The sequence below is a fragment of the Lithobates pipiens genome, unplaced genomic scaffold, assembly GCF_037356315.1.
Source record: "Lithobates pipiens isolate NorthernLeopardFrog02 unplaced genomic scaffold, aLitPip1_a1.2 Scaffold_16, whole genome shotgun sequence".
NCBI lineage: Eukaryota > Metazoa > Chordata > Amphibia > Anura > Ranidae > Lithobates > Lithobates pipiens.
Genome location: NW_027507748.1, coordinates 402,119,094 through 402,138,772, shown reverse-complemented (window position 1 = coordinate 402,138,772; position 19,679 = coordinate 402,119,094). Strand labels below are relative to the sequence as shown.

Here is a 19,679-nt window from a genome sequence, read left to right as displayed (position 1 = left end):
GAGTAATTGTCAAACTATCACAGCACTGAAAAATTGCCTGGTTAGGAAAAGGGGTGTAAGATCCAAATACTAAGCTGGTGTGATCAGTAATCTTATTGGAAAAGTTAGAAGTTCTTATCTGCATAGTTGATGCAAGGAAGTGATGTGATTGTAAGGTTTTTTTTTTTTAAATAACAAACATGGTACTTGGCTACTCTGTGCAAGGATTTTGCACAGAGCTGCCCCGATCCTCTTTTTCTGGGGTGCCCCAGCAGCTCTCCTGGCCCCTCCTCTTCACCGGGTGCCCCCACAGAGAGCTGCTTTCCATGGGGGCAACTGTGCGGGCATGCTTACGAATCCTGCTGCTGCATTCATTGACACAAGACAGCAGGACTCTGCCCCGCCCCCGCTCTCATGTCACTGGATATACCAATGAGGACAGACATCAGCTGGAGCCACTGGGCTTGTGCTCGTGCCTGGAACGAACGGGTTCACATAAAAGAAAAAAGGGGCTCTGGGGGCAGCTGCAGCACAGAATGTTTTTCACCTTAATGCATAGAATGCATTAAGGTGATAAACCTTGAGACTTTACAACCCCTTTAGGAGAGAATCAACTATTTGCTTTTGTTTAACAAATTCTTTATCTGATTTTAATTTTTATTTTTTTTGTTAACTTGCAGGAAAGGAATGCTGAAAGTGCCATTGAAGCTCTGAAGGAATATGAACCAGAAATGGGAAAAGTAATTCGTGGGGACCGAAATGGAGTTCAGCGTATAAGAGCCAGAGACCTTGTTCCTGGAGACATTGTAGAGGTGGCAGGTACTACACGTTTTGAACTAGAAAATGTTCTTGTAAATTATAATAGACATTTGATGAACTGAGCTATTTCTTAGGGAAGATTTAACAAAATTAACAGTCTTGTAAATTTTACCCAAATGGATATATCCAACCAGATTTTCAATGTTCTAATATTAAGAATCCCCCACAGACATCCAAGTTGACTTTAATTATCCAATGGTTAACAAGCAAGTATTAAAAAAAAAAAATAATAATAATAAAAAAAAAAATTAAAGGGGAAACAAAGTGAAAAAAATTTATAAATACTGGGAGCAGACAATTTCTTTATTGCGGAATCTAAAGCGCAATCTAAAAAAAAAAAAATTACAAAAAACCTAATTGGCCCAGGGGATGGCTTCCTATGACCTCATTGGGCCTTGTACACAGAAGGTATTAAAAAAAAAATGGCTATTGGAGGAGTTTGACACGTGTTTTTATCCGCATCTAAATGCCCCTCTATTTTAGCCTATGTATCCTTGTACACACAGGAGTTTAGAGGCAGGAATGTTTACGCCTAAGGATAAAACAAATCTAAATGCTTAAGCACAATTTTGCAACTTTGACATGCATAAGTAAAACTGTACATAATGTCACCACTACTTAGTGTATCCAGGTGGATTATAACACGTTTTGTTTCAGGACAAATTGGGCTTTCTTTTGGCGGTAAATGGTAATGGATATCTCCTGATTTTATTTTTATTTATATTATCAAAGTGAAACTGTTCCAAAATAGAAAAATAAAACTGTAAAATTCATTTAGCTGTATATTATATTTGAACAACCCAAAATGAACTGACGATTGCAGCCATACACGTGTATGTACGTGTAGTACAGCCCAGAAACAATAGTGCGCATTTAGCATTTTTTTTAATCCTGCCAAAAACACACTAATACCAATTAATTTTTTTTTAATTCCACCTAAAATATGCTGACCCCAACCCAGACCCTAACACTAACCCTGGCAAGCCTTGCACTTGTTTTTTTTTTTAACCACTTCCTGCCCGTGGTACATCATATGACGTCCTGGGAATTGAGTGAGGATATCTGAACGATGCCTGCGGGCATTGTTCAGATATAATTTTTTTGTTTTACAAGCGGCAGGAGGAGACCCTCCCACCCCCTTCCGTCGCCACGAGAGCAACAATTCTATCCCACTTACAAAAGGATGCTGGATGTGAATCTCCTAGCCTCCAGGCTCAAGAACAAACTGGATGGGTTTGTCTTCAGTTGGAGGGATTCTCTAGTGGAGCAGTGGATGCTTTAGTGGTGATACCTGAAATGAGTACGTTCTGATCTATGCCTGACCTTTCCAAACCTCTAACTTGTCTGCTTTGCAGGATTGTCTCAAGCGTCATGCATTAGTCACTGGCTTTAATGACATGGCTGTTGAAGCTCAGGTTTTAAGAGACACAGATCTATCTGAATCTGTTCACAATGACAGCTCCCTTGTTTCAATCCTAAAGCATAAATCTTATACTGCCTGTAAAACTATACATTGTTTAGCAGCTATATTGCTATAAAATGACCAATTGATAGGGGCATGACTTAATTGAAAAAGATATACACATTTCTGTGGAATGTGCTGAAAATGAGGCTTCACTTTATATACTTGTAAGTCTAGAAAAAAAATCTGTTTTGGAATTTGAACTTTAACATAGTAGAAGTTATAATAAAACGGGACAAACCATGGTAAAAGTGCTCCACTATAGTGAAAAAGGAATAACGATACTGCATTGATAAATTGTGCTTAGCAGCAGCACTCAGATATCCAGATACAAAATGTGAAACAATATATCGATATATAAAATGGGTTGCACTGTTCTTTTCAAACTTCCCTTAGTATACTAAAATGGGATTAAATTTACAAACGTACAGACAGGGCCAGCACCTAGGGCGCAGCCACGACCTCTGGTTTCCCTACTGTCTATCCAGGTCTGGCTCCTGCATAATCCTGGTTTACCTCAGACCCACCGAAAGTCCCAGTGCAGGGTGGAAGAATGCAGGCTCCAGCACCTGATGGCGATAGCATCTGTGAGCTTCCACTCTCCCAAGCCACCCCCTGTCATCACCGATCTCCAATCACCTTTAAATTTTGAGAAAATGATCATCCACCACGGTATGTCACTTTCTAAGCCACACCTCTTCAACCGACACAAGGGGGATGTTGAGCTAGAGGGCACAATGTGTACAGGGGGGGGGATGTAGGTTTAAAGGGCATAGTGTGTGCAGGAAGAGGGGGGGGGGGCTGGGTATCCAGTAAGTAGATGTAGCATTAAACTGGACCATTGTGTATAGAAAGGGGAGTCTAGGATTGAAGGGGATGTAGAATTAAAGTGGGACCGTTTGTGCAGTAAGAGGGCGTGGAGTTAAAGGGGGGCAGTGCATACAGCAGGTGGTGTAGGATTAAAGGAGGGCATTATGTGCAGGAAGGGGCCGGTGTGTACAGTTTTCTATTTTTTTTTTAATGTATTTTTTTGGTGGCGGAGGGGGTTGCAAGTAGCTGGTCTTGCCTAGGATGCAAAATTGTCCCGCATCGAGCCTGCATGCAGATATGTACTGTATGTAATATACTGAATATTCAGTCATTGATCAAGTTTCAAACTCGGTGGGTAAAATCCAGTGTACATAAAACCACAAGATCATAAAAGTAAAGTCCTTTGTGAAGATACTTCAGTGTTTCCACCACCTTTACACACAACCATGGTCGGGACAAAGGGTGGGCAAAAGGGGCGGCTACACTGGTCACTGTGGTATCATGTGAGGTTGGGGGCCACCTCGAGGAGATCGGGGGGAGGGGTATGTGTTGGTAGGGGGAATTTGGAGGGTGGTAGGGTATAAAAATTGTTCTATGAGGGGAAATTAGGGAGGGGGGGGGGGGTGTGTGCTAGAAATGGTGGTTTGGGGAGATTTGTGTTTGGAAGCGGGTTGGGGGAAGAGGATTTGTACTGCAAATGGAGATTTTTTTTGGGGGGGGGGGGGGCTTTGTGCTAGTAGGTATATTTTTGGGGTATTTTTATGCTAGGAGGGGAATTTGGTGAAGGGGAGGGGGATAATTTCTGCTGGAAGGGGGGGATACGAGGTGGTGGGAGAGGATTTGTGCTTGGATGGTAAATTTAAGGGGTAAAGGATTTGTGCTAGGAGGGGTGATCTTTTATTGTTTAGTTTTATTTTTTTTAAGGGGATTTGAAGAGCATGCAGGTAAGCGCTTGATTTTTTTTTTGGGAGGGGATTTTTTACTGACACATAATGCTAATACATCTTTGAGGGGGCTGGGGGGTGGCACAGTTTAATATTTTTACCCTGGGCTCTAGATTACCTTGTCCTAGCACTGCATACACCTTAACAGAAATGTAGGTCCCATAGTGTGAGAGGTCTAAAAGTGCTTTGGTTCAATTCCAACCGTAATGGAGGGATGGATCTCTGAGACAAGAATACTCACAGCCAATGTCCAGCAATAAACAGTGACTCACATGGCTGGAAGAATCCCTTCCAAACAGAACTCTCACAAGTTAATACCCATAATGAAAGACAGACCGATACTCACAGATTGTAAGCACAGATCACCGGGCGTGATGACGTCCTGCTAAACTCCAAATAATTGGTTCTGGGATTACTTTTGGAAGCTTTTTGCCATTTTTGTACCCCATGCATAAAGGAAGCAAAGAAATCACACCATGCTTGAACTTGTTAGTCAAATGACAGATATCTACACTGAATAACTGCATGTAGGACATTGAAAGTCTATTTTATACACTTTGCAATATATAAAAACAAATCTTAGAAATACTGTGTTGTCATTACCATAGGAACAGGTACACACGAGTCATATGTTATCTAATGGTCAAATTAAGACTTGTTTTTGACTATTAGGGCTTAAAGAAGCGGCTCCTACAGGCTTTTGAGCTTTTTTTTTTTTTTTTTCTGCCTAGGAACTCCCCTCCATGTTAGCCAATGTGTCCATGCACTCTAGGGCTTTTTCAGGCTTTGCAGGCATATGCTCCTACAGGCAGACCCCCCAACCAAACTCTTGTTTTTGAGAGGAGTTAATGCCCAAAAGAACGTGAACGTGCATAAAAAAAAACATTTGTTCCAGTTTTTTGTTCATATAGTGGTTAAGAAAATACTATCTAGGAGGGTATGTAAAAAAAAGCTTAAAGGAGCTCAATAAAAATGCAAGAGCACAAAAAAAACATGCTTTTTCAAGCTTTTATAGGCAGAAATGGAAGCTCAAACGCCTGTAAAAATAAGCAGATTTTTTGAACTGCAATGTGCATGAGCCCTTAGTGTCATAATTGCCATGAATGTCTAAAACACTTATCACACAATTGGTTTATTTGCCATTCATGCTAACTTGGCACGTGCAAAGCATTTTTCTTTTAAGCAATTTTTTGTTATTTGGCTATTTTCACAAAGAACTGCTTCAGTTTGTAGCATTGTATTGCGTTATGGCAAAGTGGCCAAAAATTGTTTAACTCAGCGCTTAAGTACAGTGCAAAAACTGCTAATGGATTCGAAGAAAAAAAAATCTTTCACATAAATTCGTAATTTGGAATTTAGTAAGGAGCATGTTTTCTCTCAAATGTCGTTTTTTGCTCTGACATACCACCTCTGTGCAGACAGTATGGTCACAAATTCAATCAGGAAAAAAAAGCAGCATTGCCCCCCCCCCCCCCCCACATCCATAACAGACCCTTTCGGGTCTAGTACGGATTTTGAGGGAAACCCCCCATTCCAAATTATTGGGAAAGAAGGGGGGTGAGCAAGCGTAAGGTTTTCATTTTTAACGTGGGGTTCCCCTTAAACCCCCTCCAATGTTTTCTTTAAAAAAAATCTACATCCAGCTGCCAGCAGGGCATCCATTGTTAATGACACAGTGGCCAGCTTCCCAGCCCACTCCTTGACAACCAGCTAATGTTAAAGACACTGGTGGCTGTTGGCTCCAAAAATTTTCAGCTGAACCGCATGTGTGAACCTAGCCTAAACAGTGTGCATTTGATGTGGGCATCTTGAGGTCAGTGAGCTCTGGTCGTAAATTATGTTTTAGCGGGTATCAACAAAAAATAGATCACACAACAAACACTGCAAAAAAGACACATGCACATGAATATCTAGTAGCTGCAGACCTTCACTTTTATGGGCAGCTGTACCGCCATCCCCAAACCACAAGTGGTAGTTAGAAAACAAATCAACCTGTTGTTTTGTTTCCCTATTTCAGTCCTTTTGTTAGCAGGTTGCTTTACTCTGCCTTGAAAAAGGGATCCTGTGAGGTCCACAAACAGCCTCTGATGCCTGTTGCTTTAGGTCACCAAAGTACAATAAATTTGCTGTATAGGCTTCGCTTCCATCCTATAGGTTGCAGTAAGTGTGCCTTATGGCACCAGTCTTTAAAAACTTCTGATTGTGCTTTTCATACATCTATGTAATTCTTGCTTACAATTTTACAAATTTCAGTCTTCATTAACCATTTTCACATGCACAAAATTTCAAGCATCGTACTTCTAACATTTTAGCTTTTAATTAACTTAACTTAAACCCTAATCTGTTCAGTCACCACAAGGATTTGCCCATAATTATCCACATATGGGCATAGCTGCCTCCATTATCAGGATTGTCCAAGAAGTGATGGCCCACTAAAAGGACATATGGAATATATGCTGAATAAGTACATTAACCACTACAATACTGGACACGTTCGCCCCCTTCCTTCCCACCCCAATTTTCAGCTTTCAGCGCTCTCGCAATTTCAATGACAATTGCGCAGTCATGCTACGCTGTACCCAAGTGAAATTTTTATAATTTTGTTCGCACAAATAGAGCTTTATTTTGGTGGTATTTATTCACGACTCCGTTTTTTTATTTTTTGCGATATAAGTGAAAAAAACATTTTCTTCTTTCTATTTTAAAAGAAATCCAATAAAAGCGAATTTTGTCATAAATGTAAGCCAAAATGTATTCTGCTACATGTCTGGTAAAATTTTTTCGGTTAAGTGTATAATAATTGGTTTGTGTGATCACGGACATATGTACGCAAATGATCAGGTACAGATGTGTGCAGGTGATCACGAACATATATGTGCAGATAATCATTGGGACATGTGATTTTTAGTGGGACATATGTGGGGAACATGTGTTTTGGGGATGTGTGTGGGGACATTGTGTTTACACTGTGTTTTCACGAGGTTGGTGATCAGTGAGTAAAAAGCTGTAAAAAAAATAGCTCATACTCACTGATCACCTGCTGGCTGCAGCGATCCGCTCTCCTCTCCTCAGCGACGAGCAACCGGCTGTTTGTTTACATCACATGACGCCTGTGATTGGACACGGCCATCATGTGATCAGGGGGGCCAATCACAGAGCCCTCCTGCCAATCCGAGATGCGCCGTGTCCGGGTGACACGAGCGCATTGGGATCGCACCGCTGCACAGGCACGCACGCAATCCCCCTACTTCTGAAGGACGTTCAGAAATGTCCAGTCAGAAGTAGAGAGCTCCCACCCGGCCAGATATATACATTGAGCTGTGAGGGTGCTGGTGAGCATCCCTGTATTTTTTTTTTGATCTTCCTTCTCTCAGGTAACTGTCTGCAGTATAGGAGGTATGGGCAGACAGCTATGCTGAGATTCTGTAGGAGCTGGACATTGCACCCGTAATCTGCTAATCGCACATGCAATGCTTTGCAGGCTCCTTAGAGAACAAAATGATAAATGCACATTCTTTTAAGGTAAGCAGCAGTTAAAGTATAACTTCTGAGACCGCAGTTAACCACTTTCCATGTGCACTATAGCTGAATGACGGCACCAGCACAGGCTTTCAGTGACGGGAGGGCATGAATAGACATCCTCCCGTGATCGCGTTGCTTCGGACTCTGTTGATCACAGAGCAGGGTAAAGGGCCAATCACAGCTGGCCCTTTAACATGTTATCAGCTGTCAGTCAATGACAGCTGATTGGGACTTAAAGTGGTTGTAAACCCTTACAACACATTTTGACCTACAGGTAAGCCTAGATTAAGGCTTACCTGTAGGTCCAAGAAATATCTCCTAAATCTATACGGTTTAGGAGATATTTGCCCGAAGACAGGCGCACTGAGCGAGGCATCGTCAACGACAAAGATGCCGTGAGTGTCGGCTCCTGTGCGCATGCGCGGGAGTGACGTCATCGTGGCGTCGCCGAATGACAGCAGCGGAGCTGCGAGACCCCACGAGAAGATGGATGCGCCAGACTACAGGGGACAGCGTTGACTTCGCTGGCTCCTGGGTCAGGAAAGTAACACATAATGGACTACTATGCGATGCATAGTAGTCCATTATGCTTTGCCTTTGCAGGGAATGAAAGGAAGTAAACCCAGGGTTTACTTCCTCTTTAAACAAAAGCCAGTAATCCGCTTTTTTTCTCTCCTCCCAATCAGCGTGAGGAGAAAAGAAAAAAGCCAGTAAAAGGCTTCTGTTACAGGGACATTGGTCCTGATCTGTGCCACCTATCAGTGCTCACAAGTACTGCTAATCGGTGTCGCCTCATCATCGCCACGTCATTAGTGGCCATTAGTGTAGCCTCATCAGCGCACATCAGTGTAGGAGGAAAAATTACCTGTTTGCAAAAGTTCATAACAATCTATGAATTTTATTCAGCCTTTTTTTTTTTTTTTTTTTTTTTTTTGTTTCTTTAGCAAAACATAAAAAAACCAACCCAGTAGTGATTAAATACCACCAAAATAAAGCTCTCTGTGAAAAAAAGATGAAGCTTTTGTTTGGGTATAGTGTTGCCTGACGGTGAAATTGTCATTCAAAATGCAATAGCTCTAAAAGCTTAAAATTGACCTGGGCTGGAAGGGGGTATAAGTGCCAAGTAGGCAAGTGGTAAAGTATAAGTCAACGTTTACTAAAGTGCTCTAAACCAATCGGCTCTTCCAAGCTAATTAAATTGGTATTTAAAACATTGTGCTACCCAGTGCAGGGCTTGGCTGTCTTTAAGGATAGCTTTGGAATAACCAAATGTGAGTCCATATGTATGTTCTATGAATTTTGATCAATGTTCTTTTTCAAATATCTTTGAAGTTTTTTATTCTTCGCTTCAAAATATATGTAAATCATGAAATATGCTTACCAAAACTGCTCTTTTACTCCTGTTTATATCATTTTAAATAGGACTAAGCAGTTGCATTGAAATTTAGGAAATTTGTAGGTTGTTCTATCATTTTGATTGTGTGTGTGTGTGTGTGTGTGTGTGTGTGTGTGTGTGTGTGTATATATATATATATATACACAAAATGAGTACACCTCTCACATGTTTGTAAATATTTTATTATATCTTTTTATGTGACAACACTGACGAAATGACACTTTGCTACAATGTAAATGGTAACTAGTGAGTGTACAGCTTGTATAACCGTGTAAGTTTGCAGTCCCCTCAAAATTACTTGGAACACGGCCATTGGCAACAAAAGTGAGTACACCCCTAAGTGTCCAAATTGGGCCCAAAGTCAATATTTTGTATGGCCACCATTATTTTCCAGCACTGCCTGAACCCTCTTGGCCATGGAGTTCACCAGAGCTTTACAGGTTGCAACTGGAGTCCTCTTCTTCTCCTCCATGACGACATCATAGAGCTGGTAGATGTTAGAGACCTTGCGCTCCTCCATCTTCAGTTTGAGGATGCACCACAGATGCTCCATAGGGCTTAGGTCTGGAGACATGCTTGGCCAGTCCATCACCCTTATTTACCCTCAGCTTTTTAGCAGTGTAGTGGTCGTCTTGGAGGTGTGTTTGGTGCCTTTATCATATTGGAATACTACCCTGCGGCCCAGTCTCTGAAGGGAGGGGATAATGCTCTGCTTCAGTATGTCATAGTATATGTTGGCATTCATGGTTCCCTCAATGAACTGTAGCTCCCCAATGCCAGCAGCACTAATGCAGTTTCAGACCATGACACTCCCACCACCATGCTTGACTGTAGACAAGATACACTTGTCTTTTTACTCCTCACCTAGGTGCTTCACACACGCTTGACACCATCTGAAAAAAATAAGTTTATCTTGGTCTCATCAGACCACAGGACATGGTTCCAGTAATCCATGTCCTTAGTCTCCAGCAAACTATTTGTGGGCTTTCTTGCGCATCATCTTTAGAAAAGTATTCCTTCTGAGTTGACAGACATACAGACCTATTGATGCAGTGTGTGGCGTATGGTCTGAACACTGACAGGCTGACCCCCCCACCCCTTCAAACTCAGCCGCAAAGCTGGCAGCACTCATATGTCTATTTTCCAAAGACAACCTCTGTATATGATGCTGAGCACGTGCACTCTGCTTCTTTGGTCGACCATGGCAAGGCCTGTTCTGAGTGTAACCTGTCCTGTTAAACCGCTGTATGGTCTTGGCCACTGTGCTGCAGCTCAGTTTCAGGGTCTTGGCAATCTTCTTATAGCCTAGGCCATCTTTATGTAGAGCAATAATTCTTTTTCTCAAATCCTCAAAGTTCAACATGGCCATGAGGTGCCATGTTGAACTTCCAGTGACCAGTATGAGAGAGTGAGAGCTAGAAAACCAAATTTAACACACCTGTTCCCCAGTAACACCTGAGACCTAAAACTGAGTCGCATGAAACCAGAGGAAAAATTGTTCATTGGGCCCAATTTGGACATTTTCAGTTAGGGGTGTTTACTTTTATTGCCAGGGTTTTGGACATTTTAATGGCTGTGTGGTGAGATATTTTGAGAGGACAGCACATTTACACTGTTATACAAGCTGTACACTCACTAATTTACATTGTAGTAAAGTGTCACTTCAGTGTTGTCACATGAAAAGATATATAATAATGTATAATAAAATATTTTCAAAAAAGTGAGGGGTGTACTCACTTTTGTGAGATATTATAAATAGAGAGATATCTCTATAGATCTATCTCTTGATTTATTATCTCTGAAATGAACATTACTGATTAGTAATCAGGAAAAAACTGCATGTGTTTTTTTTCTTTTTCAGTTATTCATATGTGATTCATTCATTCATTCCTCATGTTTCACTGCCTATAGTTATACATATGTTGAGATTCTAATTCTCAATATACACGTGAATATCTTACTCATATTGTAGGTATATCCTATGGAATCACATTTACCTACCTTTTACACATTTCATTGCATAGTCATTGAACAGTAGTTAAATGTATCCTGTACTGATTGTGCTATCTTGTGATTATATATAGACATTTATAACATTGCCAGACCATTTTACATATTTTTTTAAATAATATCTACCCGGTGTTGTGCTGCTCTGTATAAACTAGACATTTAATAAATCTTTCTGTAATCTGTACCAAAAAAAAAATATATATATATATATAATATGTGATGCCACGATTCCTGTGATGTACAAAATATATCTGTTATCAATGTACACACACAAAAGAACATTTTATGGCAAGTGATGCCAAATATAATTTTTGCTTTTTTTTTTCTGCCTAAACCGTGCCTAATACTGCAATCATTACCAGTATTTTCCCCAGATGTGTGGTAAAGTGGTTTCTTGTTTTCAGTCAGCTTTGCTTAGCTGCGCAGATTACTACTGAATTATCTTCCTAGGAAACCACATTTTTTCATAGCTACAGTTGATACACCTGCTGTATCGCAGGCCTTTTCAGCCTTTAACCACCTACAACAGCAGAAATCAAACATATACTTATGATTGAGCAACCACAGATCTATTTCTTATTACTAAAGAACCTACACTATTACTATATACAGTATGTTGCCTGAACAGATTTTAGTTACAAATAAATGTAGTACAAATGCAAAGAGTCCCACTCATTTGTCTGAGCAAAGTACAGTAAAGTATTGTACATTGTTCTAATGTATCTTAGCTGAGGTGAAAACTGTTTGCAGTCTGCTACCAAACTTTGTGCATTAATATGACTTCTTGTATTGCCTCATTAAGGGCTCTTGCATGTGTTAGCCATACAGGTGTACAAAATTAAAATATGCTTCTTGTTGTGATGCCCGGGAGCTGCAGCACATTTTTTGACTATTGAGATGTATTCCATAAAATGCTAAACACTGCTATGTATGCATAAGACCCCTTTCACACTGTGTCGCCCATAGCGTCGACAGTAAAACGCCGCTATTTTAAGCGGCGTTTTACCGCAGGAAATTGCGGCACATTTCAGCTGCTAGTGGGCCACTTTTAACCCCCGCTAGCAGCCGAGAAAGGGTTGAAACCACTCGCAATGCACTGCAATAGCAGCGTTTTGCTGGCTGAATAGCCGCGCTGCCCCATTGATTTCAATGGGCAGAAACGGTGGAGGAGTGGTAAACACACCAATCCTTCACCACTCCAAAGAAGCTGCTGGCAGGACTTTTCCTGACACCCTGCCAGCGCACCGCTATTTTTAAAGCTATAGCGCCTGCAAAACGCCCTCAGTGTGAACAGGGTCTTAGGGCATTTTGTAGGCGCTATAGTGTTAAAAATGGCACCGGCTATCCGCCCTTAAACAGTTGCTCCATTGTCTCTAGTGTGAAAGCCCGAGGGCTTTCACACTGGAGCGGTGCGCTGGCAGGACTTCAGGAAAAGTCCTGCCAGCAGCTTCTTTGGAGCGGTGAAGAAGTGTGTTTTTACTGCTCCTGCCCATTGAAATCAACACGGCAGCGTGGCTATTCCGCCAGCAAATCACCACTAGTACAGGCAGTTTTAACCCTTTCTCGGCTGCTCGCGGGGGTTAAAAGCACCCCACTAGCGGCCAAAATGTTCCACAAATCCGACGTTAAACGCCGCTAAAAATAGCATTTTACCGCCGACGCTATGGCTACAGTGTGAAAGGGGTCTAACTGCGAGCGTTTTTGGTTTTTTTTTTCCACATAAACTAACTTTGTATTTTAGTGCAAGATCCCATTTAAAAACATATAGTAGGATGGCCATGCACACCAGCCTCCTAGCTACTAAAGTAGCAATCTAATGCACCAAACTAGTATTCCAAGTGGTTGTTCCAGGTGTTTATTTTAAATTAAAAACACACGCTTTTTGTAATACTACAGCAGTAGGCTACTTTTGTGTAGACTGTGTCAAATAATGAATTGGTCAAAGATAACCTGCAACGGTGTGGAATTTATCAATAAACGTGAATGTTAAGATAGCAACATTTTAAAAAGGGGAAGTATGGCCAATGCTTTTTTTGGTTATACTTATTTTCTGGGTCACAGGAGTGCGCTTAGTTTGCTCTTCTGTGACCCAGAATCAGCAGCTTTAAGCTGACATCATAGAGCTGCTCCAGACTCTGGAAGGATCCCGAACATATTTTCAGTAACTGTCAGCTGCCTGATTAACTGCAGGCTCCAGGTTTCTGCAGATGGCTGAAAGTTGAAGCCAGCTGCGTCAACCCCTCTCCAGCCTGGTGCTCCAGTGACCACTGGAGGGACAGAGTAGAGAGTGTTGACTGACAGTCACTGCTCTACTCTAAGGCAGAGAACTTGGTGATCAATGGTCATGTTATCACTCCATTCTCAGGCTTAGATATGTGTAACTCAGAGGTGAGTGTTTTTGTTGTAACCCCAAACTTCTTTAGTTGTCAATCTCAAAATACATTTTATATAGTATGTTACTGGAAAATAAATCACACAAAGCTTTGTGAAACATTTAGGAAATCACATTTTTTTGTTTTGTTTTTTGTCAGTTCTGCAAAGTCGTAAATATTGCCACACAAGTTGTGTAGTGAAAGTCCATGAATTCAATTGCCAGGTCTGTTCTGGAATTGCTGATGAATTTTTCCAGTGTGGAATACCCGTGAAAACATATTTTAATTTATCTGTTGAGTCTTTTGTTTATTTTTCCAATAAGAAACGGTAACCAATTCAGAATGTTTTGCATACATAAAAATATGCCAAAGCTGAATATCAGCTCAGTACATTTTTATTATTTAAACATTACAATTCGTTTTAAGAGAAGTTTTTAAGATCATGGGTTTACTCAGATTTTTTTAACTGTTGGGGCTACAGGAACCTGCTGTATATAAACCACTATATGTATTGTCTTTTCCAGAATAGATTATTAGAAAACGTTCTTGGAGTAAACCTCTAGGTAGTCTTGCAATGGTGGGCTGATGATCTTTTTTACAGTCCAGTCTACCGAACCGAAGGATAGCCAACCATTTGAAGACAGGCAAGAAGAGTTGGGAAGCTCCCCAAGCACCTTGAAGCTCAGAAGTAGCAATATACTTCACTAGCTACTGCACCGCCCAACATACCAATTGTGGAGATAAAAATAGTGCTACTACCTAGCAAGACCATAAAACCTGCCTCTAAGGCAGGCCATAGATAATGTGATTGCTCGATTCCCTCCTGTGGTGCTACTGTGTTCTCTTGGGTGGGGGGTGGGGGGTCACGGGGAGCCATACCTGCTGGGAACACGGCAATTATTGCTAGCTGCTATAGCCACAGGCAATAATCGCATAATAGAAATCCGATATGCTGGTTTTACCCAGATTAATCGATGGATTGACCTGGGTACAATCAGCCTGCCCATACATAGATCATATCTCGGCCAGGCCCTGCTGATCCAGTTGAGATTCAAACAATCTATGGCTGGCTTAAAACGCTGTAACTCAAAGCTACTGGACCACAACAGGGAATTGACCGAGCAAACAAGCCCTCTCGCCAGAGGAAGTTGGAAGAACGCACACTGCAGCTGTGATACAGAGCTTGCAGACTGGGACACTCAAGGAGGTTTGCAACCAAAGAGAAAAAACATTATCCTTGAAGCTGCACCAAGATAACCCAGAGAGCACAAAAACAGGAGGATGTCTGAAATCACACATGGGTCGGACCTGAGAACCACTGTACTTGCTATCCTAACACATTTCTTCAATTGAGGAATCCATGGCGATGGTTGGCTAGGGTATGCTGGCACCTTGTCCCACTGACTCTTCAAAGTCTAAAAATACCTTGTACTAAGTGGACATTTATACAGTTAAAAAAGAGATCCTGTGTAAGGCTTGGGCAAAAGGGGCCATCAACTGTGATGGAGCCTCCAATGCAGATCCTTCCTGATGTCTCATGGTATACTTTACAAATACAGCACATGATGAAACCATTACTGGAAACGATACCATCATCAGGCGCAAGCTACCAACGGGGTTATCCCTTTGATTTCTAAATTTTTAAGGACATCAGAACCTTTCTACTTTAAATTCCTCCGAGGTGACCCCCCCCCCCAATCCCAGACTAGTTACTGGAGCTCCCTGCATCTCTATCCCTACCATGTCAATGGTAACCAATCGTAAGCTCGACACTGGTGTGACTGGCTTGAAGATGAACCTGGAGCCAGAGAACCTTAACATAACAGATTTCAGAAATTTCTATCCATTAACTATAACTTGAACACTTATTAACAATTAGATCAGCATACACCCCCATTCTCTTTGTTCTAAAATCACAATACCCTCCCCTTAAAGCGGTAGTAAACCCGCAAATTTTATTTATTTTTTTAAAAACCCGTAAGGCAAAAGGCATAATGAGCTAGTATGCGGTTACCTTAGAACGAGGCGTCGGCAGGTGATTTCAGTCCACGCAGAGGGAGCTGACGTTTTCCCACGGCGTGTCTTCTGGGTATTGTGGCTCCAGGGCTGTGAGTGGCCTGAGTCGTGATGTTGTCACTCCCACGCATGCGGCAAATTCACAGCGCATGCACTGCTGAAGTCAGCAGCTGCATGCAAGGGGATTATCTCCTAAACCGTACAGGTTTAGGAGATATTCTTTTTACCTACAGGTAAGCCTTATTATAGGCTTACTTGTAGGTCCAAGTCAAAAATGACTTTACTACCGCTTTAACGTCTCACTGTAAAGGGACACACCGCTGTGATTGAGTGGGACACAACAGACAAGGGAGCTGATGCCCATACACACACACACACACACACACACACACCCCCCGTCCCCGATTTGGGGAACTGTCCACACAGCCGTTATCCCCTGAAGGCTGTACTTGCCTTATTGCAACACACGTTTGCATGGGAAATCAGCAGTAAGGGCATCTGTTCTAAGAGGGTTACCCACACAACTCAATTAGACCACTCTGCAAAACAGTCACATGAGCACTATTTTACTTGGCAGCTTCCAGATCGAAGTTCAGACATCCTGAGACGACACAATGCACTGTTCATAAAACACTCCTTGCTGCTGCCCAAAGAACAGTAATTACCGAACCTTACCTATGTTTGAAGGGTTCTACCCCACCATGTGTGCTTCAAGATATCTTTTTGTTAAATTACAGATATATTGTTGATAGTTATGGCTTCTACCTTACTGCATTTAATTGTCAGGATTAGCAGTTTGGCTCCAATCTGGTGTCTCTCTTCGAAACTTCACTGCAGTTTATGCCTTCATGTAGTTACCAGCTAAGTTTTTACAGTTTCGTTATAAAATATTGTATCACTCAATGCCACAGGGTCCCAAGAGACATGGGATCCCCCCTTTTAGGAGGACCTCTAGAAAATCTGCTCCCAGGACACCACCACCTCTTAACTTTTTTGTATTGTTTATACTGTAAATTCTAATTATGCCGTTGTGTTATGTGATGAAAACTGTCCAGCATGGGCAACTCCAGTATTCAGATTCCCTACGCCCTTGCATTCCCTCACTTTAAGGGTGTTTATTGGTTGAAAATATGCAAAATTTAGCTACATTCCTAGCCTGACTTATCACCTCTCCCACTTCCTTCTCTTTAATGTTGTTTCGCTTTGGAAATTAGAAGGGACATTTAAAAGTGGTGGGATGGTGTCTACAGATCCAGGAGGTAGACAGTGGAGGCGGATGCCGGTTTCTGAAGAAAAACTTGAATGGCAAAGGGTCACCATTATAATGATATATTTCCCTAATCTAGACCAGTTGCAATCCCTTGAGTTAGGGGGAGGGGAGTCTTGGCATACACTGTGTGACAGCTGATTGGAGGCAAGGCATATGCCTCCCCCCCCCCCCCCCCCACATAGACAGAGGAACAAAGAAACATGCAGAGCTGTGCTGCAAATAGATCAGCTCTCTGCTAATCTACTTGTAGCAACCTCCCCAACACAAATTTCCAACTGCTTTTATCTCCTGTGTAACAGAAGAACAGAGCGCAGCAGAAAGATGGACTTGGGAATTTGGAGAGACATAAGTAAACACTACAGATATGTGCCCAGGTCAAATTTCATGAATCGGGTTTACATCCATTCTAACTGTTTTCCATGAATATATGGGCCAAGCTTACCCCACTTGCATGATGAAAGGTGACTTTATTCATAAAGGCACTGAACTTTAAAGAGGAAGTAAACCCTGATGGGTTTTACTTCCTCTTTTGCTCGCTGCAAAGCCTGCAAATGAAAAGCATAATGGGCTAGTATGTATCGCATACTAGCCCATTATATGCCACTTACCTGCAAAAGAATCCAGCGATGCCCCCTGTGTAGGCAGTGTCCATCTTCTGGCCCCTCTTCCTTCTGGGCCGCGGACTCTGGATCTGTGATTCGTCTGAGCCGCGTGACGTCACTCCCATGCGTGGGCACAGGAGCTGCGATTAACGACACAGGCTAGGGAAGAAACGGCACTTTGTTTTGTTTCTTCCCCGCGCATGTGTTGTTGGAATTTTCGTTGACTACAAGTGAAATATCTCCTAAACGCGCACGTTTAGGAGATATTTCCACTACCTGTAGGTAAGCCATATTCTAGGCTTACCTATAGGTAGTAGTCCAAAAAGTGGGTTTACAACCACTTTAAAAAGTGCGACTTCAGGAAGAATCTGAATTTATTGACCATATGCACAAGCATGGCGCTAAAAATACAGAGGGGTTAATTCTCCACTCTGCTACTACGTAAATCCAAAGCTCAATTGACCAAATATAGATGCTAGTAGATTGATGCTGTAGAAAAAGCTACAAAATGTAAAGTAAACTATGCCATTCCTTCTGTTATTCCATGTAAAGTAAAGTGAATCTCTTTATTACGCCCCCTCTCCTGTCTCACAACTCTCAAGCAATCCATAGATGGCAGCTGTGAAAGTTCAGACTTTAAATCAGACTTTTTAAAGTAAAGTTAAAATGTGTGCAGCCAGTATTTCTTTTCTTTACCAGTTGGGTGAAGTTAAAGTAAATTAAACTGGATTTTATGGAGTTTTCCATTGCTATCTGGAGATTACTAAAGAGCTATGACATGAGAAAGGGGAGCATAAGGGCCGGTTCACACAGCGAGGCGCGGCGAGGCGTCTCCGACTTACCTCGCCGCGACCTGCGGGGAGCTCAGCGGCGACTTGCAGAGGACTTCTGTATAGAAGTCAATGCAAGTCGCCCCCGAAGTCGCCCCGAAGTAGTACAGGAACCTTTTTTCTGAGTCGGAGCGACTCGAGTCGCTCCTCTCAGAACGGTTCCATTGTACAGAACGGGGGCGACTTGCAGGAGCGAGGCGAGGCGAGCCGTGTCGCCTCGCCTCGCCTCGCTGTGTGAACCGGCCCTTAAAGAAATGACCACTATTTCTGAGCAAAGGTACTGTTGGATTGCATAGCAAGAGGAATGGAACAATTCATTTGTAACTGAATTCTACATAAAATTTGGATTCCTTAAACTAAAATTTTGACATCCTCAGAGAAAAAAAAACTGGTTCCTATGTGCTCATTACAAACAGAACATTTTCCAGCACACTCGCCAGCTAGTCTGCAAAGAAACCAAATTAGTCCTATCTAACATGTTCATGTTAAAACAGAGGGTTTAGTTGCGCATACATTTGCAAATATATGTAAAAGCCGCAGTGCCTCGCCGTGGCTCATTTGTATACTGTGAACCTAATATAACAGTGCATAACTTCCACGATCTAACTCTAACCTATCTAACCCTGTAAAGAAGAAATCAGTGGTTTCGCGCTGAGCTGTCAGCCACAGCTTTGCTGTGGAGGTGGGTGCAGAGGACACATCTGACAACGGAAGCCCCATAATAAGTCTATGGGTGATGTCACTCCCCATTCATTTTACAGCCATTGTCTGTGTTTTCTGCAGAGCGTCTGCTGCTGGAGATCAGGTCGGATCAGCGTCAAAAAAGGTTTGTATACCGATTTCTTCTTTACAGGGCTAGATAGGTTAGTGTTAGATTGTCAATGTCTGTAGATGCAGGGATTTTAGTCTTAGAGTGGACTTACACTTTAACCACTTGCCACAGAATCACATGCCTGTATGTCATTCTGCTTTTAAGTGGTTGTACTCTGGTGATGCCTGCAGCTGCAGGCATCCCTCAGTACTGTTTTTTTTTAGATCCAACAGTCCGCTTTTTCATAACAACCAATGTGACTAATCAGCCACTCGATTCTTATCGAAAAAGCAGCAGGGGACATCCTCCACCTGCCACTGCTCTGCCTTGGCTCTCTCGTCCAATCGGGAGGCACGAGTGACCAGCCGACATGTTTGCCAGCTGGCCAGAGACGCAAACAAAACCAGAATCCACTTTGCTTGGGTCCCAAATGTAGAAAGCTGGAAGCAACGTCACTCCAGTTTACTGGAGTCTTAAAGGCACCAGATTTTTTAAAAAATTCAGTATTTAGAACAGCCAAACTTGGCATTTTGAATGCTTTTAAGTGCAAATGAGGGATTGGGGGGGCTTATAGACACCAAGTCCCTCCCAAAAAAAGGGATGTTTACAGTCCTTGTGAAAGCAATAAAATAAAGGGACAGTGTAAAAATAAAAGACTTTTTTTTTTTGACCCATCCCTCTGTGCTCACCTGCAGAAGTGAATGAATACACAAGTTGTGCCCACAAGTGTTAACAGTGTTCACACCACACATGTGAGTTATCACTGTGATTGTTGGAGCGAGAGCAATAATTTTGACACTAGATTTCTGTAACTCTAAACTGGCAACCATTAAATT

At 42.1% G+C, this 19,679-nt stretch overlaps 1 protein-coding gene across 1 annotated transcript in view; it reads left to right on the top strand.

Moving 5' to 3' along the window:
* Positions 1-19,679, top strand: part of ATP2A3 (ATPase sarcoplasmic/endoplasmic reticulum Ca2+ transporting 3) — a 311,056-nt gene that overhangs the window by 176,243 nt on the left and 115,134 nt on the right. The window contains exon 5 of the mRNA XM_077482351.1: positions 660-798. Coding sequence (XP_077338477.1) covers positions 660-798 — 139 coding nt within the window. The remainder of the gene's footprint in view (positions 1-659; positions 799-19,679) is intronic.